We start from the raw sequence: 23031 nt of genomic DNA on the forward strand, positions 1-23031 counted from the left end.
AACTCTCTTCTTAGGAAGGCTTTAGAGCTCTATATTTATCTGAAAGATAGCTCTGAGTTTACCAGTCATGACAGTACTTTGGGCACCTCACTCCAGCATCCTTTTGCTGCAGGATCTAAATTGTGTTCTCTCCGATATGGTAGCCACTAAACATGCATGGCTATTTAAGTTTAAATAAAATTTAGAATTCAGTTGCTCATTAGCCACATTTCAAGTGGTCAATAGAGCTACCTAATTGGACAGTGTAGATACAGAACGTTTCCATCATTTTGGAAAGTTCTTTTGCACGGCACTAATCAGGATGAAAAAGTTACATGAGAAAAATGTTAGAAATTAGAAAGGGCTTCATTGCGTGGAGGAGATTAGTATAGAATTGAAAAGGATATTTTCTTAACTGAGATCCTCTAAGATTTTGAATATGACAACATCAGTTGACATTTGGAACATTTCAGGCATTTAATTCTTACGCTTTTGCTTCCAGAGTAAAATAAATAAGTTCTGTAGTTTCATTTCAGGATTATAAAAATTGTCATGTTTGAAATGAACTCTCTTACAAAACAGAAATAGAGTCAAAGATATAGAAAACAAACTTACGTTTACCAGGGGTTAAGGGGGGGGAGGGATAAATTGGAAGATTGGGATTGACATATACACACTACTATATATAAAATAGATAACTAATAAGGACCTACTATGCTAGCTCTTCTAATTGCTCTCTCTTCTGGCACAGGGAATTCTACTCAGTACTCTGTAATGGCCTATATGGGAAAAGAATCTTAAAAAAATTGGATATATGTATATGTATAACTGATTCACTTTGCTGTACACCTGCAACTAACAACATTGTAAATCAACTATACTCCAATAAAAATTTTAAAAAAACAAAAATTGGCATGTTTGACTCTCAAGATGATTCTGAAAGTTAGAATTCGTGAATTCATATTTCTGTCATACATTTGATTTCATTGTGCAATCTTCTGAGGCAAATATTGCTTTAATAAGATTTTCTTTGTTTTTCTTTGTTCCCATTAATTGATTAAGCCTCTGAAGCTTTGAGACTTTTTATCTGTTTAGATAAATCCTCATCCACTTCACCAATCCTTCAACTTCTCCCCACTTTAGAAAGCAGCAAATGAATGTTTTTATGTTAAAAGGAAGGGCTCTCATTCTTTAGTTTCCCATTCCACTTTAGACTTATGAAATTAGGGAGAAAAATTTGTAATATAGCAATATGGTAAAGATGAATAGAATCTATCATTTTTCCCCAAAATGGAAATTTCATCATTTTTATTATATAATATAATGATTAGAAGAAATAATAGGGAAATTAAAATGTGAAAGAGCTCTCTTGATCTTAATGGGAATACTCCTAGTGTGTGACCCTTGAGTCAGCTAGTGGCTGCTGGATTAAGGTAATGTATGCCTTTTTACTGTATTAGTAGTTTAAAGCAGAAAAACACAGTCTTTTCCATACATATAAAAAAAGCATCTGATTGTGTTTAACATCCATTTTTGATCATTTAAAAATCTCTTATTAAAATACAAATAGATATTTCAATAAATATGATCAATTAATACATTTTTCTGATATTCAACTGTTTTCCTAAAATGACTGTCTTTGGTCATGGTGTATTACTATTTTAATATGCCATTTGATTCATATTGATAGTATTTATTTAAAAATAGATTGGTGTATTTTTTTTCTTTTTTGTATTGTCTTACCAGATTTTAGTATCACTGAAAGAATTGAGAAGCTGTCCTTAGTCTGTTTCCTGGAACAATTTAAGAAGCATAGGATTTACCTGTTCCTTTAAGATTTCATCTCCTTGTTTGAGCCTTGGTACTTTTGTAGGGTGTAATTGTTTGCAGCTTTCTTAAATTCTTCTATACAGGGGTTGATTTATTCTTAATTTTCAAATTTATTAGCATGGATTTACACACATCATTTTTTTTCTTCTGTGTCTATGGTTATAAATTCTTTTATTCCTGATTTTGTTTTCGTATTTTCTTAGACCTATTTTATTATTTTATTTCCAAAGAGCTAATTCTTCAGTTTTAAATAAATTTTTCTAATTCAGTTTCCACTTTTATCTTTATGAATTGCTCTCTCTTCTAAAGGATTACTGATACCCAAATGGTTTTTCTCCTTCAGATATGTTGCTTTAAGTGAAGGAAGTGAAGTGAGAAGTGAAAATTGCTTGTCTGTGATGTAGCCTTCCTACTTCTATAAAATTGCAACACTTAAATGTAATAGGTAGTTGCTTAAATAGAAATTATTTAGATTCCAGAATAGGAGTGTGACAGACCAGTTGTAGACCATAGCTTTTCCTTCATTTGCATCATGTTCTTGTCGAAAGGATATTTTGAAACAATTAGTAGTGTACAGTGTCTTTTTTTTTAAATAAAATTTTCCCATTTAGATTCTTTTGGCATCCTCTGGCAGTGATTTGCTAACTTCATGTACACTAACAGCACAAGATTGCTTGCATAGGTTTTACTTTTCTACTTAAGGATCTTATTGTTTCACAGTAAAATGAGTGATGGGTGGGTCTTAATACCAGTAGCATTTCAGAACATTAAAAATGTGAGAATATAAAACGAAGATATATTTAGTCACATTAATCAGTTAACACATTTCTATTTATTTATTGAAATGTTCCTTTTGTGTTATATGTATTTTGTTATAAAATGTTTCTTTTATTTAAGACTAAACTTAAGTACTTCCTTTGTAGGTATAAGCGTGTCTTTTCAGTTGGAACCCATGCGATTACTACATATAATCCCAATACCTTAGAAGTAACAAATCAGGTAATTATGTTAGAAGCTATTAGGTGTTTGAACTCCATTTGAATTTTAAAAGCCAGGTTAAAACCTGACCCATGACTCCCTGCCTGAAATCAGTACTTTAGGATAGAAGTGTCAAATCTGAAAAAGATTAATATGCTTATATAATGCTCAGTGCTCAGGACCAAACATAAATAAAGGGGGCATGTGTGTGCTTATTTCTAGGCTCTAAGGGGTATAACATTTTAATATGTTACTGTTGATTACAGCAGTCTTTTTAATGTAAAAGTTGTAAATTCTTTATAATTTTAAAGGCAGCATTGTTACTGTAATACAGGCATACATAAGTCACAAGTGCAGTGGTTGGAAAATACTTGTCATGAAAGTAAGGTTACTGTCTATAAAGGCAAGACTAATGTGAATATGGATAAGTAAACATAAATATATTCTAGTTTATTTTAATTCTAAATTAGGTATGTTTTACAGATTCTTCTTTTTGTTGCTGTTTTTAACACATTTGTTGGTAATCATAAAATGCTATTCCCCAGTTCTTTTCACATCTATGTATTTTAATTGCTTTGGGTTAATGTCATCAATCATTGAAGTTGGAAAACGGATAGGACTTCTTTATTGTCTCTGATGACTGAAAACTTTTAAAAGTTTGTTTTATAGAATTACTGTAAGACAAAACCGTTTCTAGACCTCAATACTGTTTTGTAAAATTTTCTCATTTAATCAGTGATTGTGAAATTAAAGTAGTAAAAATAAGTGTTGCATTTCCCCATAGTATAGCACAAGTTGAAAGAATTCCTTTCTTTTTGTTAGTGGCCTTATGGAGACATTTGCAGCATCAGCCCTGTTGGAAAAGGACAAGGAACAGAGTTCAACCTCACATTTCGTAAAGGCAGTGGAAAAAAGTCAGAAACATTAAAATTTTCTACAGAACACAGAACAGAACTTCTTACAGAAGCATTGGTAAGAACCATTTCATGTTAATACACTAAATTTCTCTCTTCTTTTTCTTAATGAAACAGTTACATTAAACTACAGATGTTAATGTTCTGAGTCCCTGTTCCCACTATGTTTATTTTTTTCTTATTGACCCTTAACTCGACACTGTGAAACTTTCACTTTTTTCTTACTGACAGGCTGGTTAATCCTTTATATTTGATAGTTTTTGTCTTTTTAAATACATTATACAGAACAAAGCAGTTTTACGTTTAATTAATCTATCCAGTTTTTCAGTAATATTTCACACACTTTTTATTGAATATCCTTAAACTATAACTTTAATAACATTTTTTGTAATAGATTTATTTATTTATTTTGGCTGCATTGGGTCTTTGTTGCTGCACACATGCTTTGTCTAGTTGCAGCGAGTGGGGGCTACTCTTCGTCGCGGTGCGGTGGCTTCTCTTGTTGCGGAACACGGGCTCTAGGCGTGCGGGCTTCAGTAGTTGTGGCGCATGGGTTCAGTAGTTATGGCACATGGGCTTAGTTGCTCCACGGCATGTGCGATCAGCCTGGACCAGGGCTCGAACCCGTGTCCACTGCATTGGCAGGCAGATTCTTAACCACTGTGCCACCAGGGAAGTCCCTAATAACATTTTTTAATATCAGGGTTACCAAGTTGGGATTTTAACTTTGGATAGAAAGTACTGAACTGAAATGTGAGTCTTTCTTACCAATCTGTTGTTATAAACTATGCTTATATCTTCTCTTTCAGAGATTTAGAACTGATTTTTCAGAAGGAAAAATCACAGGAAGGGCAAGTATTTAACATTTTTTAATATCTATCTTTATTTTTTCAAATGTTGTGCTTTAGAAATCCTTCCATGAACTGTGTGTTCCCTTCATGGCAAAGTTAAAGGGGAAAAAAATGAAACAACTTTAATGTCTCCTGATATCATGTGATAGAGAGTTGAATGTAATTTAACAGGAAACTCAGATATGAATAATTAGACTTATGACTGTTAATGCTGATAGTTGGGAAAAAATCTTCCGGTAGAACTCAGCATTAAAAACAATGCTTCATTCACGAAGTCTTTATTCAGTATTCTAAACAGCAAGAGAAGCTTCACGCTGCTGTTAATACTTGTTAGACCATGCAGTAGTTGTTTGGTGTAGGAGATTCCTATTTCAGAAGTATTAAAGTTTTAAGAATGTTTATGTATTGAAACTGCCTTATTACATGTTCTTGCACTGGATCTGGCCAATAATGAAGCTTTGCATGGTGCACTGACAGCTTTCAGGAAGTCATGGTTACTCATTAGAATTTAACTTTTCCAGGCCTTCTCTAGTCATGTTTACAGCAGCATTTAAACTAAATCAGAGTCTTCTGGGGACGGTAAATGGGCGTTGATACTTTTTTCACTCCCTTGAAATAGGGGGGACGTAGAGTAATGTGTAAACTCATAGCACTGTCCAGAACGCTAGCTTCTGGCAGAAGGCAGGATCTGAACTCTCATATGCTGGCAGCACTGTTCCCCTGTTTTTTTTAAAAGCCCTCATCCTGTATATAGATGTTCTATTCTTGTTTTAGTATCCCAAAAGCCTCACTGATCTCAACTCAAGCAATTGACTGGTTGCCCAGGAGCCATTTAAAATAGCTTAATGGCATTTGGTGAGCTGCTTGTTTCTTATATATGATGAGCCACAATCAGATTTATATAAATCATAATTTGGTATGCTTATTTTAGTTATTTTATGTTAGTGGGTGAGTTTTTTGTATATCTCATCTGTTTGGAAAACAGCTGCTTCCAGAAGCATACTTAAGAGATTTTGCTTATAAGCTTCCCTTTATATCCGTTAACTTCAGCAACTTAATACTTTTCAAAATTTTGTGGTGAAAACAGTATCCCTAGAAGATTGCCTGAAGGACAGCAATTTTATATAAGTTGAATTTGGCCTCAGGCCTCTCATTGTCCCTGGATACACTCTAAATCAAGGTCTCTCAAGACTGTCTTGGCCTCCACAGTCCTGAAGGACAATGATTTGTTTCCCTTGGCAAATCTCTTTACTTGACAGTTGATTATCAGCTGGAGGAATGGAGAATATCCTGTGCGAGTGGGCTGTGGGGCATGTAAACCAGCATAGTTGGGAAAAGCACCACTTTTTGTGGCCTCACTTCTACCCCCACTTCTGCTGGAAAGGTGTGGCACTGCTCCATCCTTTAGTTCAGAATCAAGGCTCTTAATATATTCTTGGGTTAATGCAGGCCTTTTTGTCTTTCTGCAGAATTCCTTTTATGAAACCGTAATGTGCATGATGCCATAGATCAGTAATGCTGAGGGGATTGATGTGGTATGATCCTATGAACCTCATTGCTGGGTTTAATGTTGGGGTGTTAGCGGAGGTGTTTATTATCTAATGCCTTACTCTCTTTTCTGAACACCTGCAAGAGAATTTCTCTCTTATTTTAGTATTAGAAATAGTTGTACTCTTGAGCAGCAACCGGTTTATTTTTACCTTAAGAATCATGTAACTGACCATGCGTTCCTCTTCATATTGATGGGTAGAAAACTTTGTGGTCTTTTCAGGTAGACAAGGGAATGTTCATTACACATCTGACATTTTGTTATCCTTATTTTCTCTTTGCCTCATTTTGCCTTTATTTTAAATTATTCTATACACATCATTTTGGTTAGCAGCCTCAACTAAACATTTTTTTCTTTTTAAGAGTAAAACTGGGTAGTAAATGGATGTTGACCATTGTAATTATTTCTGATACTAGGTACTTTAATTTACAAAGGAATGTTCTCTAAATGGAATTTTACTTGCTAATGAGATCAAACTTCTAAAGATAAGTTTCCAATGGTGTGATTAGAAAAGCCTGCGGTGTTTAAATTGAATACTGTAACAGCTCTGAAATGTGACTTAGCTCTTTTCTATATCTAACTTGGTTAAAAGAAGGGACCTCAGCTCAGTGCTCTGTGATGACCTAGATGGGTGGGATGGGGTGGGGGGGAGATCCAAGAGGGAGGGGATATATGTATAAATATAGCTGATTCACGTCGTTGTACAGCAGAAACTAACACAACATTGCAAAGCAATTATAATCTAATTTTTAAAAATCCATCAACAAAAGTTGAAATCTTTTCTCCAATAGAACTCTTGAAGAATAACATTTCTATTTAGGATTTCCCTAAAAAAATTTTTTATAGATTTGCATAAAGGTGACTTAAAATTGTTTCACAAAATATTGTAACCCAAACCTTTGTTAATTGTAAAAGAACATACTGTCTTCAGTTAGCATGAACATTCTTAATTGAATAAACATAAACCTCCAAATGGCTAAAATAAAAATGTTTTTAACAATTTGGATAGTAGCTCTAAATATTTATAATTTTTGGTTGTTTCAGCAGTGACTGATAAGTTAAATGTAACTGTGTTTTATGGTAAACTTAAATATGAATCTAAAAGTATTATTATCTTTCTCTCTAGAGATATAACTGCTATAAGCATCACTGGAGTGATATAAGAAAACCTGTCATTTTGGAAGTAACACCAGGAGGCTTTGACCAAATTAATCCCGCAACCAACAGAGTCCTCTGTTCCTATGACTATAGAAATATTGAAGGCTTTGTAGATCTCTCTGATTATCAAGGAGGGTTTTGTATACTTTATGGAGGATTTAGTAGATTGGTAAGTAGTGTTTTTAAAAAGCCATTTTAAAAGGGACATGACCATTTGAAGGAAAGCAGAGTTAATTTTGAAATTTCCTGAGTCCTCAGGGAGGAAGTATGACATGTATTATGAGTGCAGGCTTTGGTATCAAAGAGACCTGAGCTTGAATCCCAATTTGCAGCTCTATAAAATGAGGAGAGTAATAGGTATGTTACAGGTTTTTGTTTTTTGGATCGAATCAGATAATTTATGTAAAATGCTTAACACAGTGTGTGGCTTAATATTCAATAAATGGTAGTTACAGTTTTATTTTCATTACTATTCATGTCTTACCTGAAGGTTTCTAAACTTTCTTTGAAAAGGTATTTTAAAATCTTTTTTTTAATAGTCTTCTTTCCTTCGCCCAGCTATTTGTAATCTGAAATCTGAATATTCATTGAAACTTCAAATTTGGAATTCATTGCCTGTTTTTGTCTTGAAATTCTGAATTATATGTAAATTTTGGGGTACCGCGGAATGCCCTGTATGTTGGCAGTAGAAGCTGAGCTATAGAAGATGACCATCTTTTTTTTATAAGAAACGTCCTGCCTTCCTTAATTAAACCCCACATCTCAAAGATGAGCATTAAGAGGGTCCACATGGAGAGGCTCAGCTGAACTTACTCTCAAGAATCCTTTCTTTTGAGAATTTTAATTCCTGTAGCTACCTTAATGTCCTGGGAACACTACTTCAAGATTTAGTGTTCTGTAGATAAATTATCCATCCCTGGGTAACAAAGCCAGGGCAAGTCTTTTGGATATACAAGAGGCTAGAGGGTAGCAAAAGGGAAGTAAAAAGAATGGTGGATGGGGTGAACAATCTGATTTACAAAATATGTTAACTCTTCAGAGTTATAGGCCTTTACTCATCCTGGATTTCACTGTTTACCCATATGATGGGTACCATCCTAGTGTCCCTCATCTAGGAATGTACATGTAGACATTTTGTTACCTCTGAGTCTAGACCCAAAAGGTGAAGGCCCAAAGAGAAAATTAGTTCCTTATTCCACACTAAAGCAACCTAAAGCCTGCTGTCATGGTGCTGTCCAAAGGTTTTTCTCTTCCCTGGGTGGTGGAAATTTATAATGATTAACACCTTGGTGGAAAACATACCTAATTTCAGGAATATGGCCTCACAGATCTTAACAGAATCACAGTAATTCACCAAGCCTTACAATGCATAAGGTAAACATTAAAGATAAGAATTGTGACACTCCTCAATTGCCAACATTTTTTATTGCTTGATGGCATCAAGCACTTTTAAATTTTAATCATCCACTTTCTAAGCATACTGTCTGCCTTTTAAAAGACACTAGCTAAAATGAGACATTCACTACAGATATGAGACCATGACAGATCCATTCACCAAACCTTCATCTGGTACCTTCTGCATCCATAGTGACTAGATACGCTGCTGGGAATAAAATCAGGTTTTAAAACATGATCTGATCCAGTGTTTCTTAGCAGGGTAGTTAGTGGCATTCTGGGCAGGACAGGTCTTTATTGTGTGGGATTCTCCTGCCCTGCCCTTCATGGGATATTAAGCATTTCTGGCCTCCAGGTACCAAATGCAAGTAGCAATATATAATTAACCTTTGTAATACACTCTGGAGGTTGGTTTGTAATATTCATAGGCCAATGACTTGTAAACATTTAAACATTCTTCAAGGTAATCTTGCAAGAAAGTCCACTATATAAAAACAGATGAAGTCAGAGCTACCTTAGCTGAAACTGGGAATCCTGTCCACATAGTACCCACGCCCTGACTGGACTTAGCTGGGGTCCCTGGGGCCTCTTTTGGAAGCCCCAGAGTGCTGTTTTCCACGCGGTGATGAGAACCAGACTCTGAGAAGTTAGGAGATAATTTCCATTCAATGATTATTTTGCAAGCCTATCTCAGACTTTGTGATTTTAATTTAATAACAGTATTTCAGCCACAACACACTGCTTATTTACTTCTGATAAGATCTACCTTTTTTTGCTAGAAGTGCTCCTTCAGTCACTTTCCTATGAGTTGATTTCACTATGTCACATTTTAGTTATTTCAACCCTGACTTTTTAAATTTCAAAATTTATGCAGCATTTATTTGCATCAGAACAAAGAGAAGAAATTATCAAAAGTGCAATAGATCATGCTGGCAACTATATAGGTATTTCATTGCGGATCAGAAAAGAACCTTTAGAATTTGAGCAATATTTGAATCTTCGCTTTGGGAAATACAGCACTGATGAATCCATCACATCTTTAGCAGAGTTTGTAGTCCAAAAAATATCACCTAGACATTCGGTAAGCCCATGTGTTAAAAGTAAAAATTTGTTCATCTGATTTTGACATTTTTCTTCAATAATTTTTTAATATGTATCAATTTTGTTTGAAGGAACCTATAAAAAGAATTCTAGCACTTACAGAAACATGTTTAGTGGAACGTGATCCAGCAACCTATAATATTGCAACATTGAAGCCCTTAGGAGAAGTAAGTTTCACCAATATTAGCTTAAATGAGATTTCTCCCTGTTGATAAATTAGAATAATTTTCTATTTTAATATTTTTTAATGCCTAAAGAATAGGAAACAGGAAGAATCTGTATTTAATTCTTCATTATATTTACTGATCTTAGAACAATGAATATTGCAAAATTTATTTTCCGAGTATACAATGAAAACTTTTTATTTGGTATTGTGTGAAAATTTGAATGAGACTTTTAAGTGGCTCTTAAAGTCTGATACTATAAACAAGTTACATCTTTAAATATTGACTTTTGTCAGCTAAATGATGTGTAGTTTTTCTAATGAAATACTGTAAAACTAAACATCTTTCATGGAACTTGTGTTTTATTTTCCTTAGGTATTTGCATTGGTTTGTGACTCAGAAAACCCACAACTTTTTACCATTGAATTTATAAAGGGCCAAATACGGAAATACTCTTCAACAGAGAGGTATTTTTTTAAATTCATCTAGCTTTTAATATCCTAGTATGTGCAAGGCAAAGTGCTTCATTAAAGTGCTTCATTACATAAGTTACATTAAAATTATGTAACTTAGGAAAAGATAGCTCTATTCTGTTGCATATGTAAAATGTCCTTCATTTAGTTTTCAAGTTTCTAAAGAGTATAAAAATGGTGACTTGATTTTAAATGAAAGGATGAAAAATAAAGTGTATTTCTGAAACTTACACTTTTAAAATATTTAAAAATAGCACCTTTCACTTTCATTCTTAAATTGTTTGGATAATGGCAGCAAGTTACTTTAATATAAATATACTCAATGAAACTAACACAGCATTGTAAATCAGCTATAACTGTGTGCAGGTTTTGTGTGGATGTAAGTTTTAAACTCCTTTAGGTGAATACAAAGGAATGTAATCACTGGATCATATGGTAAGAGGATGTTGAGTTTTGTAAGAACTGCCAAACTGTCTTCCAAAAGTGGCTGTACCATTGTGCATTCCAACCATTTTGCATTCCAACCAGCAGTGAATGAGAGTTCCTGTTGTTCCACATCCTCATCAGCATTTGGTGGTGTCAGTGTTCCAGATTTTGGCCATTCTAATACTGGTGTTATGGTATCTTGTTGTTTAAATTAGCATTTTCCTGATGTCGTATGATGTAGAGCACCTTTTCATGTGTTTTTTTGCTGTCTGCATATCTTCTTTGGTGAGGTCTCTGTTAAGGACTTTGGATCATTTTTTAATTGGATTGTTTTTCTTATTGTTGAATTTTAAGAGTTCTTTGTATATTTTGGGTAATAGTCCTTTATCAGATATGTCTTTTGTAAATATTTTCTCCCAAATGTGGCTTGTCTTTTCATTCTCTTGATGAAGTTTCTTGAAAAAGTAAAACTGTAGAGACAGAAGGAGATAAATGGTTGCCTTGGGGTGATGGAAGTGTACAAAAACTGGTTTGTGATAATGATTGCACAACTGTACAAATTTACTAAAAATTACCAGACTGTACATTTTAATTGAATGAATTTTGTAATTTGTAAGTTATACCTCAGCAAAACTGTTAAAAATAATCTTAAAATTAAAAAACAAGAGGAAAACTTTAAAGATCCATTCCTTTAGTAACTCGTACATGGTATGTAACAGCAAAGTGAAGAGCTAGTATTGGAATGTCAGGTTCTCTCCTAATGTTCTCTCCTAATGTTCTCCTAATGTTCTCACCACTGTTCTTTTTAGCTTCTCTTGTACCCAGAGTGCCCCTCTGAGCAGGTAACCTGCTAAAGGGCCTATGCTGCCTTCTACATCAAAATTTTCCTAAATTATCAATCCTAAAAGCTTTATATTTTTAACCTTGCTTAGAGATTCCTTATTAGCAAGTTTGCTGGATGGAGTAAGAGCCTCTGGTAACAGAGATGTTTGTGTAAAAATGACATCAACTCATAAGGGTCAACGATGGGGGTTACTCAGCATGCCTGTCGATGAAGAGGTAGAGAGCCTTCATCTCAGATTCTTGGCTACACCTCCAAGTAAGTATTGATTTAAATGTAATTGCATTTCCATCCATCTACTTAACAATAATTTAAGAAATATAATGCAAATCTCTAAATCTTTTTGAACATTTCATCTCCTTACAGATGGCAACTTTGCAGATGCTGTATTCAGGTTCAACGCTAATATTTCGTATAGCGGAGTTCTCCATGCAGTAACGCAGGATGTAAGATAAATTGTATCATAATATGTTCATTGTCATTAACTTTTGGTATGGAAACTTTTTTGAAATATCCTTCCTTACCTAGGGTCTCTTCTCAGAAAACAAAGAAAAACTGATCAATAATGCCATAACGGCATTATTGTCCCAAGAGGGGGATGTTGTTGCTTCCAATGCAGAACTTGAGAGTCAGTTCCAGGCTGTGAGGAGGCTTGTGGCTTCCAAAGCTGGTTTTCTAGCCTTTACTCAGCTTCCAAAGTAAGTTGCCTTAATTTTTTTCTTCAGAGAATTTGAACAACTCAAAATAGCAAATAATCAACAATTTACCTCTTTATATCTGAATAAAACCTGATGACCTTTTAATATGGTGATATAGTAGTTTCTATTCATGAGAAATAAAAAAGGAAGGTGAATGGAAATGATATTTCTGACTTATTTATCCATTCACCCGTGATATTACTGACTCTGTTTTAGTGAATTTGAATGGGAAATTATATGCCTTTTAGTTTTAATTAAGCTTAAAAAAAATCTTCCCCTTGAAAGAAAAAAATTATTATGATAACTGATATGTTCCAGAGATGGGATTCAGAATATGTAATTGCTATAGTAATGCAATAGAAACTTAAGATGACTTATATTATATTTTAATAATAAAATAATAGAATAATGCTCAGGCATTGCTACTATATGCTGTTGTTTTGTTCCCCAAGGTTTCGGGAGCGTCTAGGAGTGAAGGTAGTAAAAGCACTCAAGAGGAGCAACAATGGAGTAATCCATGCAGCCGTTGATATGCTCTGTGCCCTCATGTGTGTAAGTACTAGTGTTTTTCTTAAGTAAACTGATTTCGTTTAAGTTGACTGATGGTTTAAACTTCCACAAATCCAGATTTTCATTGTACCAATTAAATTCAGTATTTCTATATTTCCTAACTTGCTCTCATAGCCATCTACTTATTCAAATAAACATTTGTTTAACATAGCCTATAAACTAGGCACCATGCTATGTACTAGAAATACAAAGATGTTAAGGCAGAGTTACTTCCTTGAAATTGCTAACAGTCTAGTAAGGTAGGCATATGTATACAATATAAAGTAGTAGAGGCCATGGGATCCATAAAAAGCAGCACTTAATTTTAGTTTTGTGATGAGGAGAAGATAAAAGATTCTAAGCCAGGCTTTCTGGAAGACATTACCTTGATCTGAATCTTGAAAGGCAGGCAGGTATTTTCTAGCTGTGAGAAGACTTTCCTAGGAGGATGGAATAGCGTGTGCAAAAGCATATTTGGGAAGCAGCAAATAATTGAATATGACTGGATCATAACCTATGTATGGGGGCACATGGGATTCGGAGTTATAGCTAGAGATGTATGCAGAGACAGCCATAAAAAGCCTTTTGTATCAGACAGAGAAGCAAGATTTTTGTATGCTTTAGTAAGGAACAACTGAAGGATTTTTCAACAGGAGTTCTAACATACCATGTTTGAATTTTAGAAAGCTCATGGATGGTATGTGGAGTGTAGATTAAAGGTCAAGTTAGAGGCAGGTAGAGCAAATTATCATGTAAGACATGAGATGCTGAGGTAGGATAGGCTAAAGAAGACACATTTGAAAGCTGTTTGAGAGGTAAAAATCTAACTTGCTGACAGCTTGTTGGGGGGAAAAGCAGCTGTTCAATATAACTTTCAAGTTTCTGATTTATCTCAATTTTGTGTAGAGTATATGAGACTTTATTCCTTATATTAAGTGTTTTTAGGCAGACTTTGTGGTATACAGTAAACATAAGTAATCACTTGTTTAAAACCTTGCATTTATTCCCCAAAGTGGATTTTATTATCTTTACTACAAATAATTCCATTAAAGAATTAGTGAGGGTCTTCCCTGGTGATCCAGTGGTTAAGACTCCGTGCTCCCAATTCAGGGGGTCTGGGGTCGATCCCTGGTCAGGGAACTAGATCCCACACACTGCAACTAAGAGTTCGCATGCCGCAACCAGAGATCCCGCATGCCGCAATGAAGACCCTGCACGCAGCAACGAAGATCCCGCATGCCGCAACTAAGACCCCGCATGCTGCAACTAAGACCCCGCATGCTGCAACTAAGACCCGATGCAGCCAAATAAATAAACAAATAAATATTTAAAAATAATAATAATAAAAAAAGAATTAGTGGAATAATTAGAACATAAAATAACAGTAGTGTGAAGTAAACACGTTGAGACCTCATTAAAAATTAGGTGTTTGCTGTGTATTTTACATGAATTATCTCATTTGAACTTCATAATAGTCCAGTGAGGTAAGTACTGTTATTCCCACTTTATAGCTGAGGAAAATGAAACTAAGAGAGCTAAAGTAATTTAACTGTATCTAAGCTTGGTTATAGTCAGTAGCAGAATTAGGATTTGATCTTTACTCTTAACTGTCATGCTGGAATCCTTTTTATGCTCTTAGTTTATTCCAGCAGTCAAAAGAGAATCATCTTGAGACAGGAAGTATTTACTGCTAATTTTAGTACTTACTTTTAAATGCTAAGTTTTATCATTTCAAATTTATATTACAAAATTGGGGGAGGGAGAATGGATGTCATTTGCTTTTTAAGAAGGAGATCTGTGACTTTTTCTCTCAAAATTACCTTGTGCAGTACTATCTACAGTTACTTGTTAGGCAGATCATCCACGAAGTCTCATCAGACCCAGGAGAAATGATCACTTCTGCCCTCTTATCACGAGATTCCTTTCTGCCTTAAATTTTAAAGGCTGTGGTTTTTAGTTCTTTCAGTGTTCAATGAGTACTCTTTATAAATGACTTTTGTGTGATGCCACTGCTTATGAATTATCACTGTTTTTAATCAATAGCCCATGCATGATGACTATGACTTAAGACAAGAACAGCTAAACAAAGCTTCTCTTCTCTCTTCAAAGAAGTTTCTGGAAAACTTACTGGAGAAATTTAATTCCCATGTGGTAAGTTATAATTAAATTTGTCTTAATGAGAGATACCATACATATTGAAAGGTATTCTGTAAGTACAGCAGGGACAGTTTTTTGTTTTGTTTTTAAATTGTGGCCCTCAACTTTTGGTCAGTATTGGTTTAGCTTGGTCATTAATAATAAAATATTTTGTTTTAGGACTATATACATTTATCTGGAAAGGATAAGTTGCAAAGCCTTAAAATCAGTTATATCCCAGATTTTTGCTTTTTTTCTCTCTTTAAAAATGTCATTATGAAACAAATTGCTTAAAAAAAAACTAAGCCAAATCTTTGTTCCTCAGTCATTAGTAAGTTTTGGAGATGGGCAGTATATAACATCTAGAAGGAATATGAACAAATTGCCAGAGTTTTGCAAGTGTTGTCAAAGATTGCTTTTTATACAAATACACATTAACCTTAGTTATATATGTTTGAAGAGTCTTGGTTTTTCTCTTGAAATTTGACTGAATTTTAATTATTTTCCCTTTGAGATATGGTAAGCACTGTGGATTGATACATTAGTAAAACAAGTACTGCTTCCAGTAGTACTCGTGTTAAGAGTACTTTGAAACTCATGTAGGGAAATTAAATGTTTACTTCTAACATATAGAATAACAGAAAGAAACCCATTACTGCTATGTTTTAAGTGAAGCTTTCTGTCCTAAGCCAAGGCAATATGTTACTTTGTTTCAGGATCATGGGACTGGTGCCCTAGTTATTAGTTCGCTCTTGGACTTCCTTACTTTTGCCCTCTGTGCTCCATATAGTGAGACAACAGAAGGGCAGCAGTTTGATATGCTCTTGGAGATGGTAGCATCCAATGGAAGAACACTTTTTAAACTCTTTCAGGTGAGAACTTATACTTTTATCAGATAACAACTAATCTGAGAGAACCACTTTTTGGGTCAGTTTGTTTTTAAAATAGTACATGTATGCTTCTGTGGTAATATAAATAAATATAGCCTAAGTACATTGTCATATAAGGACATTTAATTCCATGAATTTCTTTGTGTTTCACATAGAGCTCTGTTGATAGCCTTTGACCACTATTTGACTCTGTTGCCCATCTTTTCCATCTTAGAAGTAGTGAAAAACTCATTTTTTTCTGTGGTAGACCCAAAGTTCCCTTTTGTAGTTTTTTGTAGTTCCCTACAAAATTTCCAAATAATAAGATGAGCTTTAGCAGGGCTGTTCATAAGCAATTGAAAATATTTATTTCATATAATACCATAATATTTATTATGTACATGTGTGTATATGATATTTATATTTATATTTTATACTTATAAATGTCGATTTCTATTATTTTAATACCATAATTATTTGATATCATTCCAGTAAGTAGAATATATATTCAAATAAGTGCCAGCTGTTTTCTACTACTATAGACTCTTTGTTTTAAGTATGTGTGAAGCTATATTGTAAGAATACCTAACATTTTAAAACCAAACTGTGAACTGACTTTGAGATGTAGCCTTTACTAATTTTATGGCTTATACCTTGCATAAAATTGTGTATCCCTCTTAAGAGCAACAGCTAAATATGTTGGGATAAGATTCTTTTATTCTATGATACTTTTTTCTCCCTATTTTGAAGCATCCTTCCATGGCAATTATAAAGGGAGCTGGATTGGTTATGAAGGCAATAATAGAGGTGAGAGAACAATTTTGAAATGTTAAACTTACTTGAATGTTGATTGGCTATTTTAACTTGGGCTGACAAAATTAAGTCTTTTATGGAAAATATGCAGTTTTTCTGGGTAAGAAAAGTAATTTTAAATCCTTAGATTAGTTTTAAACTAGTTGCAGAAACAGTCCTCAATAATAAACTAAGAATTTAAAGTTCTTAAGTAAGTGGATTTAGAGCAAATGAATCTTTCTGGTCCTCCATTATTTGTTTGTTTTACTTTAAAAGAAAAGTTAGCATTCTTTCTCTCTTCCTCTTTTTTGGGGATGGTGGTGGTGATGGTATTGAAACTTTAGGTACTGAGTTTATATGGAAATCTGTTAATGGAGTTAGTTTGTAGCCAAGTAGTATCAAATAAGTATGGTAAGAAAAAGTTCCTCATATTAACCTGCATATGTAATTAAGCTCTAGAGATCAGGACATAATATTGGTGGACATGAGCTATTGCTTCTCCAGGATCGTTGCTTTAGCCTTATATGTTTTTTGGAAGATGAGATGGGGCTACGAATGTGAACTTACATACTGTATGTTTACAATATCAGTCTAATGACTTTTGAATTCTTGTATTCTTTCGTTGTCATAGTAATAATTTGGTTAAAATGTAAGAGTGTTTGCTCCTTTCATCAAGAAATTCTGCCATTATAGCTCATAAATCTAACAAGTAGCTAAATAATAAGCACAGAATTAGTATACTCTTAAGCAGCTATTAAAAAAATTATATATAGACATTAGATTGATTGGAACATCAAAGTTTATTTGCATTTTTAGTGTATACATGCAGCTAAAGGCTAATTTTCCCCCTCCAGCTAATGGGTTCTATGCTCAATATTAGCTTCCAAAGTAAGTACCACATCTCTCACGTACAGAGCTTGAAGTAACCAGGGACAGTTAGGACCGTGAGACCATACAAAAGTGTTTTCCTGACCTTGATCCACTAATATATTGCCATTCATTCAGAAATATTTAATGAGTGGCAGGTATAACCAAAAAGCCAACTTTGACTTCAGTGCAAGCCACACGTATCAGATTCGTAGCCATTGACTACAGCCAATGTCTGTGTAAGGAAGGCTCTATTTATTTACACTGAAATCCTGGCAAGTATCTTAAATTATTGTTTTCTGATTGCAAAAGCAGTATATGATCTTTTAAGAAACATTTGGTTGTTCAGAAAAAAAACAAAGAAATAAATCACCTATATTTTTACCATCCAGAGACAACTGCTATTAGTATTTTGGTAAATTTCCTCTTAGACCATGTTCAAAATTATATATGTACATATACATACTATATATATTTTATATACATACTACATGTTCATTTGTGTCAAAATGATAATGTACGTATTCATACTGTGTGTATATTTGTATACTTACTGCATATTCAGTTATTCTATTTACTTGTACTTTTTTCAATAACGTGAGCATTTTTACTTTTCGACAGGTTGTCTTAAATATCACACTGCTTGCTATTCATAATTCTATGATTACCTTTGATTAATAGTTCTATCTGTCCTACCCTTTTGTCAAAGTGAGTCTAAATAAGCAGAGTGACATCAGAATAGAAAGAACTACCTCAACATCACATCATTCTTTAAAAAAGATAAAGAATTGTATTCACCATGAAAATGAATATATCTTTAATAACAAAAGCAAACCAGGTTTGCAGATGCCTTTGGTAGGAATTGCTGATTTCTGTGAGTCACCTCTCCCTTTCATTGGCTGATATTATATATACTTAGGGAATGAACCTAATTTTAATATTAAGCAAAGTTTAATTCATAAGATAAATTTATCTGGGAACATTTAAACCTCATTCCAAAGGCAATAATATTTTTTAAGTAACTTGTACTACTGTTCGCCTATGTTATTTTTGGATAATTGAAGTGGCATTTAAAATTTTTATTATATTGTATACTGAATAATTTTATCTAGAGATGTAAAATTAGTTTTACAAAATCAGGATAGCTTGCTGTAGATTGTTGCTTTAGGGATCATCTTACCCTTTTTCCAAAGGAAGGTGACAAAGAAATTGCTACAAAAATGCAGGAGCTTGCCCTAAGTGAAGGTGCCTTACCTCGACATTTGCATACTGCGATGTTCACAATAAGCTCAGATCAAAGGATGCTTACAAATAGGTAGGTTAAATTTAATTTGCTATAAGTTAACTTGCTGTTTAGAGAAGGGGTTCAGATATTATGTAAAACAAACAGAAGAAGTCTTTGGATTGCACAAATGTTTCATTTTCTTTTGATTCACCTAGTTCTTTTCCTTTCCTTATGGAAGGATTTTACCCAAATGATCATTGTCCCTATCCCTGCATAACTTGGGAGGAAAAAAAATAAAACTGCTTTTTTTCCCCCCACTCTCTGCTTATCAGTCTCTATACCCATAGTCATGGGACTGGAACATGGAAAAGAGTGCCTAGTAGTTTATGGAACTAGAGCCACATGTCCCCAGGGTTTTTCTCCTTGTATTTCCTCCTGGCCATCTTGCATGTAGATGACCCACCTAGTCAATTTTCAAATAACTTTGGTCAGTTAGGTACTCTAAGAATAAAGAAAACTTTAATATCTAACCAGCCTAACCTAAGCCTATCCTAAATCTCTTGTAGTTAAACAATTTTCCCTTTGGCAAGTCTTTTTTTTTTTTATAATAATCCTTCAAATATGAGGAAACACATAAATCTGTTTACTCCAGGCTGTATGAATTCCAGCCCTTTTAATTTTCTTTATAATTCCCGACATGTGATCCTTTCCTATATCCTTAGCATACCGTATTATTACTCATGACTCATATTAGTTAAAAATATATATATAATAAATGTTTTAATCATGTTCTTTTTGACTTTTTGAAATAACATAAATTGCTGACTTAGGCTTACTTTGTTATGGAAATATAAATTTCATTTCTTTATCACCTGTGTTCGGTTATTGGATGTTGTAGTATGCTGCCCTGCCAATAGTTTTCTGCTGTTTATACTATTATAAGAAGCTATCTGCATCCCTTACTTGTAAATGTTAGTCACAAAAGTAGTCTTCTGTGTTGCTTGTAAGGATAAAAAGATATAAAAGGAAGGTTATTTCCTTGGTCTACTGCCTTATTAGCAATGCTAAGCACCATCTTTTGTTACACTAGAAACTATTTGATGTCTAATTCTATTAAACCCCTTTATGTTAGCCCTTTGCTTTTTGTGTTCCTTTTTATTATAATCAATTGCGTTCCCTACTGTGATCAATCACAATATTGAAAAGCTGTCAAATTATAATAGAAATACTACTTTTCATTTGCATTGCTTTATCTTTTGCAAATTGCTGCTATAAAATGTTATCTCTCTTATCCCTAATTAAAACCTTTTTAGGAATCATTGATATGATACCTACCAAATGCCAGTGAAGGAAATTACAAGTGTCATTACTTCAATATGTTAGCTTCCAAATAGGCATAAGAGTGAACAGTTTTAGTAGTGGTTTTGTGTGTGTGTGTTTGCGTGTGTCAGAACAAAGCACAATTTGGGTTTTCCTATTGAACTTTTTTCTTCTGGGAATGTAACATATATAAATACATAAGCCTGTAGATGGTTATTTGGTTATTCCCCTCACAGGTTTCATGCTCATTCTTATTGCAAATGGCAGTTGAATCCTTATCAAAGCACAGAATGGTCTGTGGTGAATAAAATATATACCCTGTTTGTGAGGAGCTTCCAGTCTGGGTAGCAGATATCATCGTGGGGATTAAGATTAATAAATGACTAAGTCATAGATTCAACTTGGATCTTAGATTTTCACTTTGAACTGAAATGTGCTTTTAGCTCAAAAGTGCTTTAAGTCTTTGTTCAGACTCCAAAACTGAAAATATTTTCTATCTCTGACCTTGTCAAAAAGTATATATTAGAACATAGTTGACTTTTGCTCATGTTCAGAATTCCAAAGAATTCCAGAATGCTGTGGTCACTATAGCAGGATTTGTTATACAAACTTAATTATATTATCAAGTCTAATTGTTTCCCTATCTTTAAAAGTGGTAAGAACCTACTTCTTCATGTTCAGGTCCATTGAAAATTAGTGAGTTCATCACGGAAGCATTTTAGTTTGGAGAAAATACTAAAACGTTAGTAGTATTTGAATTAACTATCTCATACATCTCTCCAAATTAAAATATTAATTTTTAGTATTTAACATCAGAATGATTTTTAAAACTTTTTATTGGAGTATAGTTGATTTACAATGTTGTGTTAGATTCAAGTATACAGCAAAGTGAATCAGTTATACATATACCTATATCCACTCTTTTTTAGATTCTTTTCCCATATAGGTTATTACAGAGTGTTGAGTAGATAGAATGATTTTTTTTTTTTTTTACTGTAGTCTTATTTCTTATGTTTTGTTCTTAAAAATTCCTTTTTGTTCTACCTGAGATAAAGAAGCAAACCTTTCTCAACGTCTGCTTTTTTCAGACAGCTGAGTAGACATTTAGTGGGACTCTGGACAGCTGATAATGTAACTGCGACAAACTTGTTGAAACGCATTTTGGTAAGTCAGTTGAATAACTGGAGAAGTGTATATATTCTTGCCCAATAAAATTCCATTGATAAGTTGTTTATACTGTTAAGGGTTTATCTGTTTGTTTTTAATATAAAAGATACTTATCAAAGGAGTTGTCATATAATAAATGCTATGCTTAATAGCTAAATCATAGTATTAATTTATTTGGGTTTCGAAGGCTAGGTTTTGTGTGTGTGTGTGCAGTTGTTTTGAAAATGGATTTTATATCTTGTTTTTGTTTGTTGTTTTTAGCCACCAGGCTTGCTGGCTTACTTGGACAGCTCAGATCCAGTTCCTGAGAGGGATGCTGATCGGATGCATGTTAGAGATAATGTGAAAATAGCAATGGTAAATATGCTTGTCCTGAGTATCTTTTCGGGATGAAAGAGTACTTTTTTCTGAAACACATGTTAAATAGTAGTATTCTTTTTAAATATTATTATTAACAGCTTTATTGAGGTAAAATTTACATCCCCAAAATTTTAACCTGTTTTTAGTGTCCAGTTCTATAATCATTACAGTTATGCAGTTATCACCACAATCTAATTTTATGAATAATAATAATCTTGTATTTTTTTTCTCTAACTCAGCATATTGGTACATTCACGAATGGATTTTTTAATTTCAAGTGTATAAGGTGATATTTTGCACATACTATGTAATTGATAAATGTTGGTGAAGGGCCAACACTGAAAAAAATAATTTATGTAGGGCTTTTTTTCTTTACAGAGCTATCTTAATTATTAATGTTGGGCTATCTTTGAGAAAATTACTTAACATCTTTCAAGATATGCTATTATAATAATGTCTTATATGTATTCTTTTCCTGTCTTCACCTCACTTCTGTCTGCACCCATCTCCCACTCATATCTTGCCATCCCTCTAAAAGGATTCATCTTGAAAACTAGGTAGAAAAGTTTAAGATTTCTTGGACAAAATGTATAATTTGTTGTAGAAATTTTCACCTTGTTCTTTCACTATTTTTTTTCAGTATTCATTTAATCATGTAAAATAGTGCAACTTGGCTTTAATTAGATTTTTAAAATAAATTTGAAATTATAGGACTGTAATGGAATTCAACGTTATTTTATAGGATCAGTATGGAAAATTTAATAAAGTTCCAGAGTGGCAAAGACTAGCTGGTAAAGCTGCTAAAGAAGTTGAAAAATTTGCCAAAGAAAAAGTGGATCTTGTGTTAATGCATTGGAGGGATAGAATGGGCATTGCACAAAAAGAGGTAAAAATAAAGTCTTCTTCCAAATTTCTAGCACTTCCATATATCCTAGGTTACTTCAATTGTTGCTGTTCACAGAAATGGTACAGATACTTTTGACCGAACACCTGAAGAAATGTCACTTAATTCTGATTATATTTTTATATAAATTTTTCTTAATTCATAGTTTTATGAGTCAGTGGTTAGGATTTTAGTTAGTTAATATAAAATTCCACTCTTTCTTACATAAGTTTCTTCCATAACTTGCAGTTTCCAGACTTTTGAATTCATATGTATCTTTTTCCTTCTCTGAACTTTGTTTTGTAGCTATACAAGTAAAGTTGCCCTTCTTGTTTAGCTTTTTTATTGAGAGCTAGCTAGACAAGTATTTTGAAAATAAGATTCACATTGTTAAAATTAAATTTACTATATGTACTTAAATTTCAGTATTATTAGCTCCTCAAATCAAGATCAGATCTGAAACAGTTTTAGTCTCATTTTTCAGCATGTAGTATGTGCTACAGAAC

At 33.4% G+C, this 23031-nt stretch overlaps 1 protein-coding gene across 10 annotated transcripts in view; it reads left to right on the forward strand.

Moving 5' to 3' along the window:
• The window catches only part of DNAJC13 (DnaJ heat shock protein family (Hsp40) member C13), a 122435-nt gene that overhangs the window by 35015 nt on the left and 64389 nt on the right, over positions 1-23031 (forward strand). For all 10 annotated transcript variants that reach the window (XR_005019665.1, XM_036850129.1, XM_036850127.1 and 7 more), the window contains 18 exons: positions 2733-2808; positions 3610-3759; positions 4511-4552; positions 7228-7428; positions 9529-9735; positions 9827-9922; positions 10295-10386; positions 11751-11917; positions 12026-12105; positions 12188-12357; positions 12810-12909; positions 14950-15057; positions 15759-15914; positions 16662-16718; positions 18764-18885; positions 21204-21279; positions 21544-21639; positions 22385-22528. Coding sequence is in view for 9 of the 10 variants with exons in the window: in XM_036850129.1 (XP_036706024.1) it covers positions 2733-2808; positions 3610-3759; positions 4511-4552; positions 7228-7428; positions 9529-9735; positions 9827-9922; positions 10295-10386; positions 11751-11917; positions 12026-12105; positions 12188-12357; positions 12810-12909; positions 14950-15057; positions 15759-15914; positions 16662-16718; positions 18764-18885; positions 21204-21279; positions 21544-21639; positions 22385-22528 (2140 nt within the window). In the remaining variant the exon portion in view is untranslated. The remainder of the gene's footprint in view (positions 1-2732; positions 2809-3609; positions 3760-4510; positions 4553-7227; positions 7429-9528; positions 9736-9826; positions 9923-10294; positions 10387-11750; positions 11918-12025; positions 12106-12187; positions 12358-12809; positions 12910-14949; positions 15058-15758; positions 15915-16661; positions 16719-18763; positions 18886-21203; positions 21280-21543; positions 21640-22384; positions 22529-23031) is intronic.

The sequence above is a fragment of the Balaenoptera musculus genome, chromosome 4 (assembly GCF_009873245.2).
Source record: "Balaenoptera musculus isolate JJ_BM4_2016_0621 chromosome 4, mBalMus1.pri.v3, whole genome shotgun sequence".
Classification (NCBI taxonomy): Eukaryota; Metazoa; Chordata; class Mammalia; order Artiodactyla; family Balaenopteridae; genus Balaenoptera; species Balaenoptera musculus.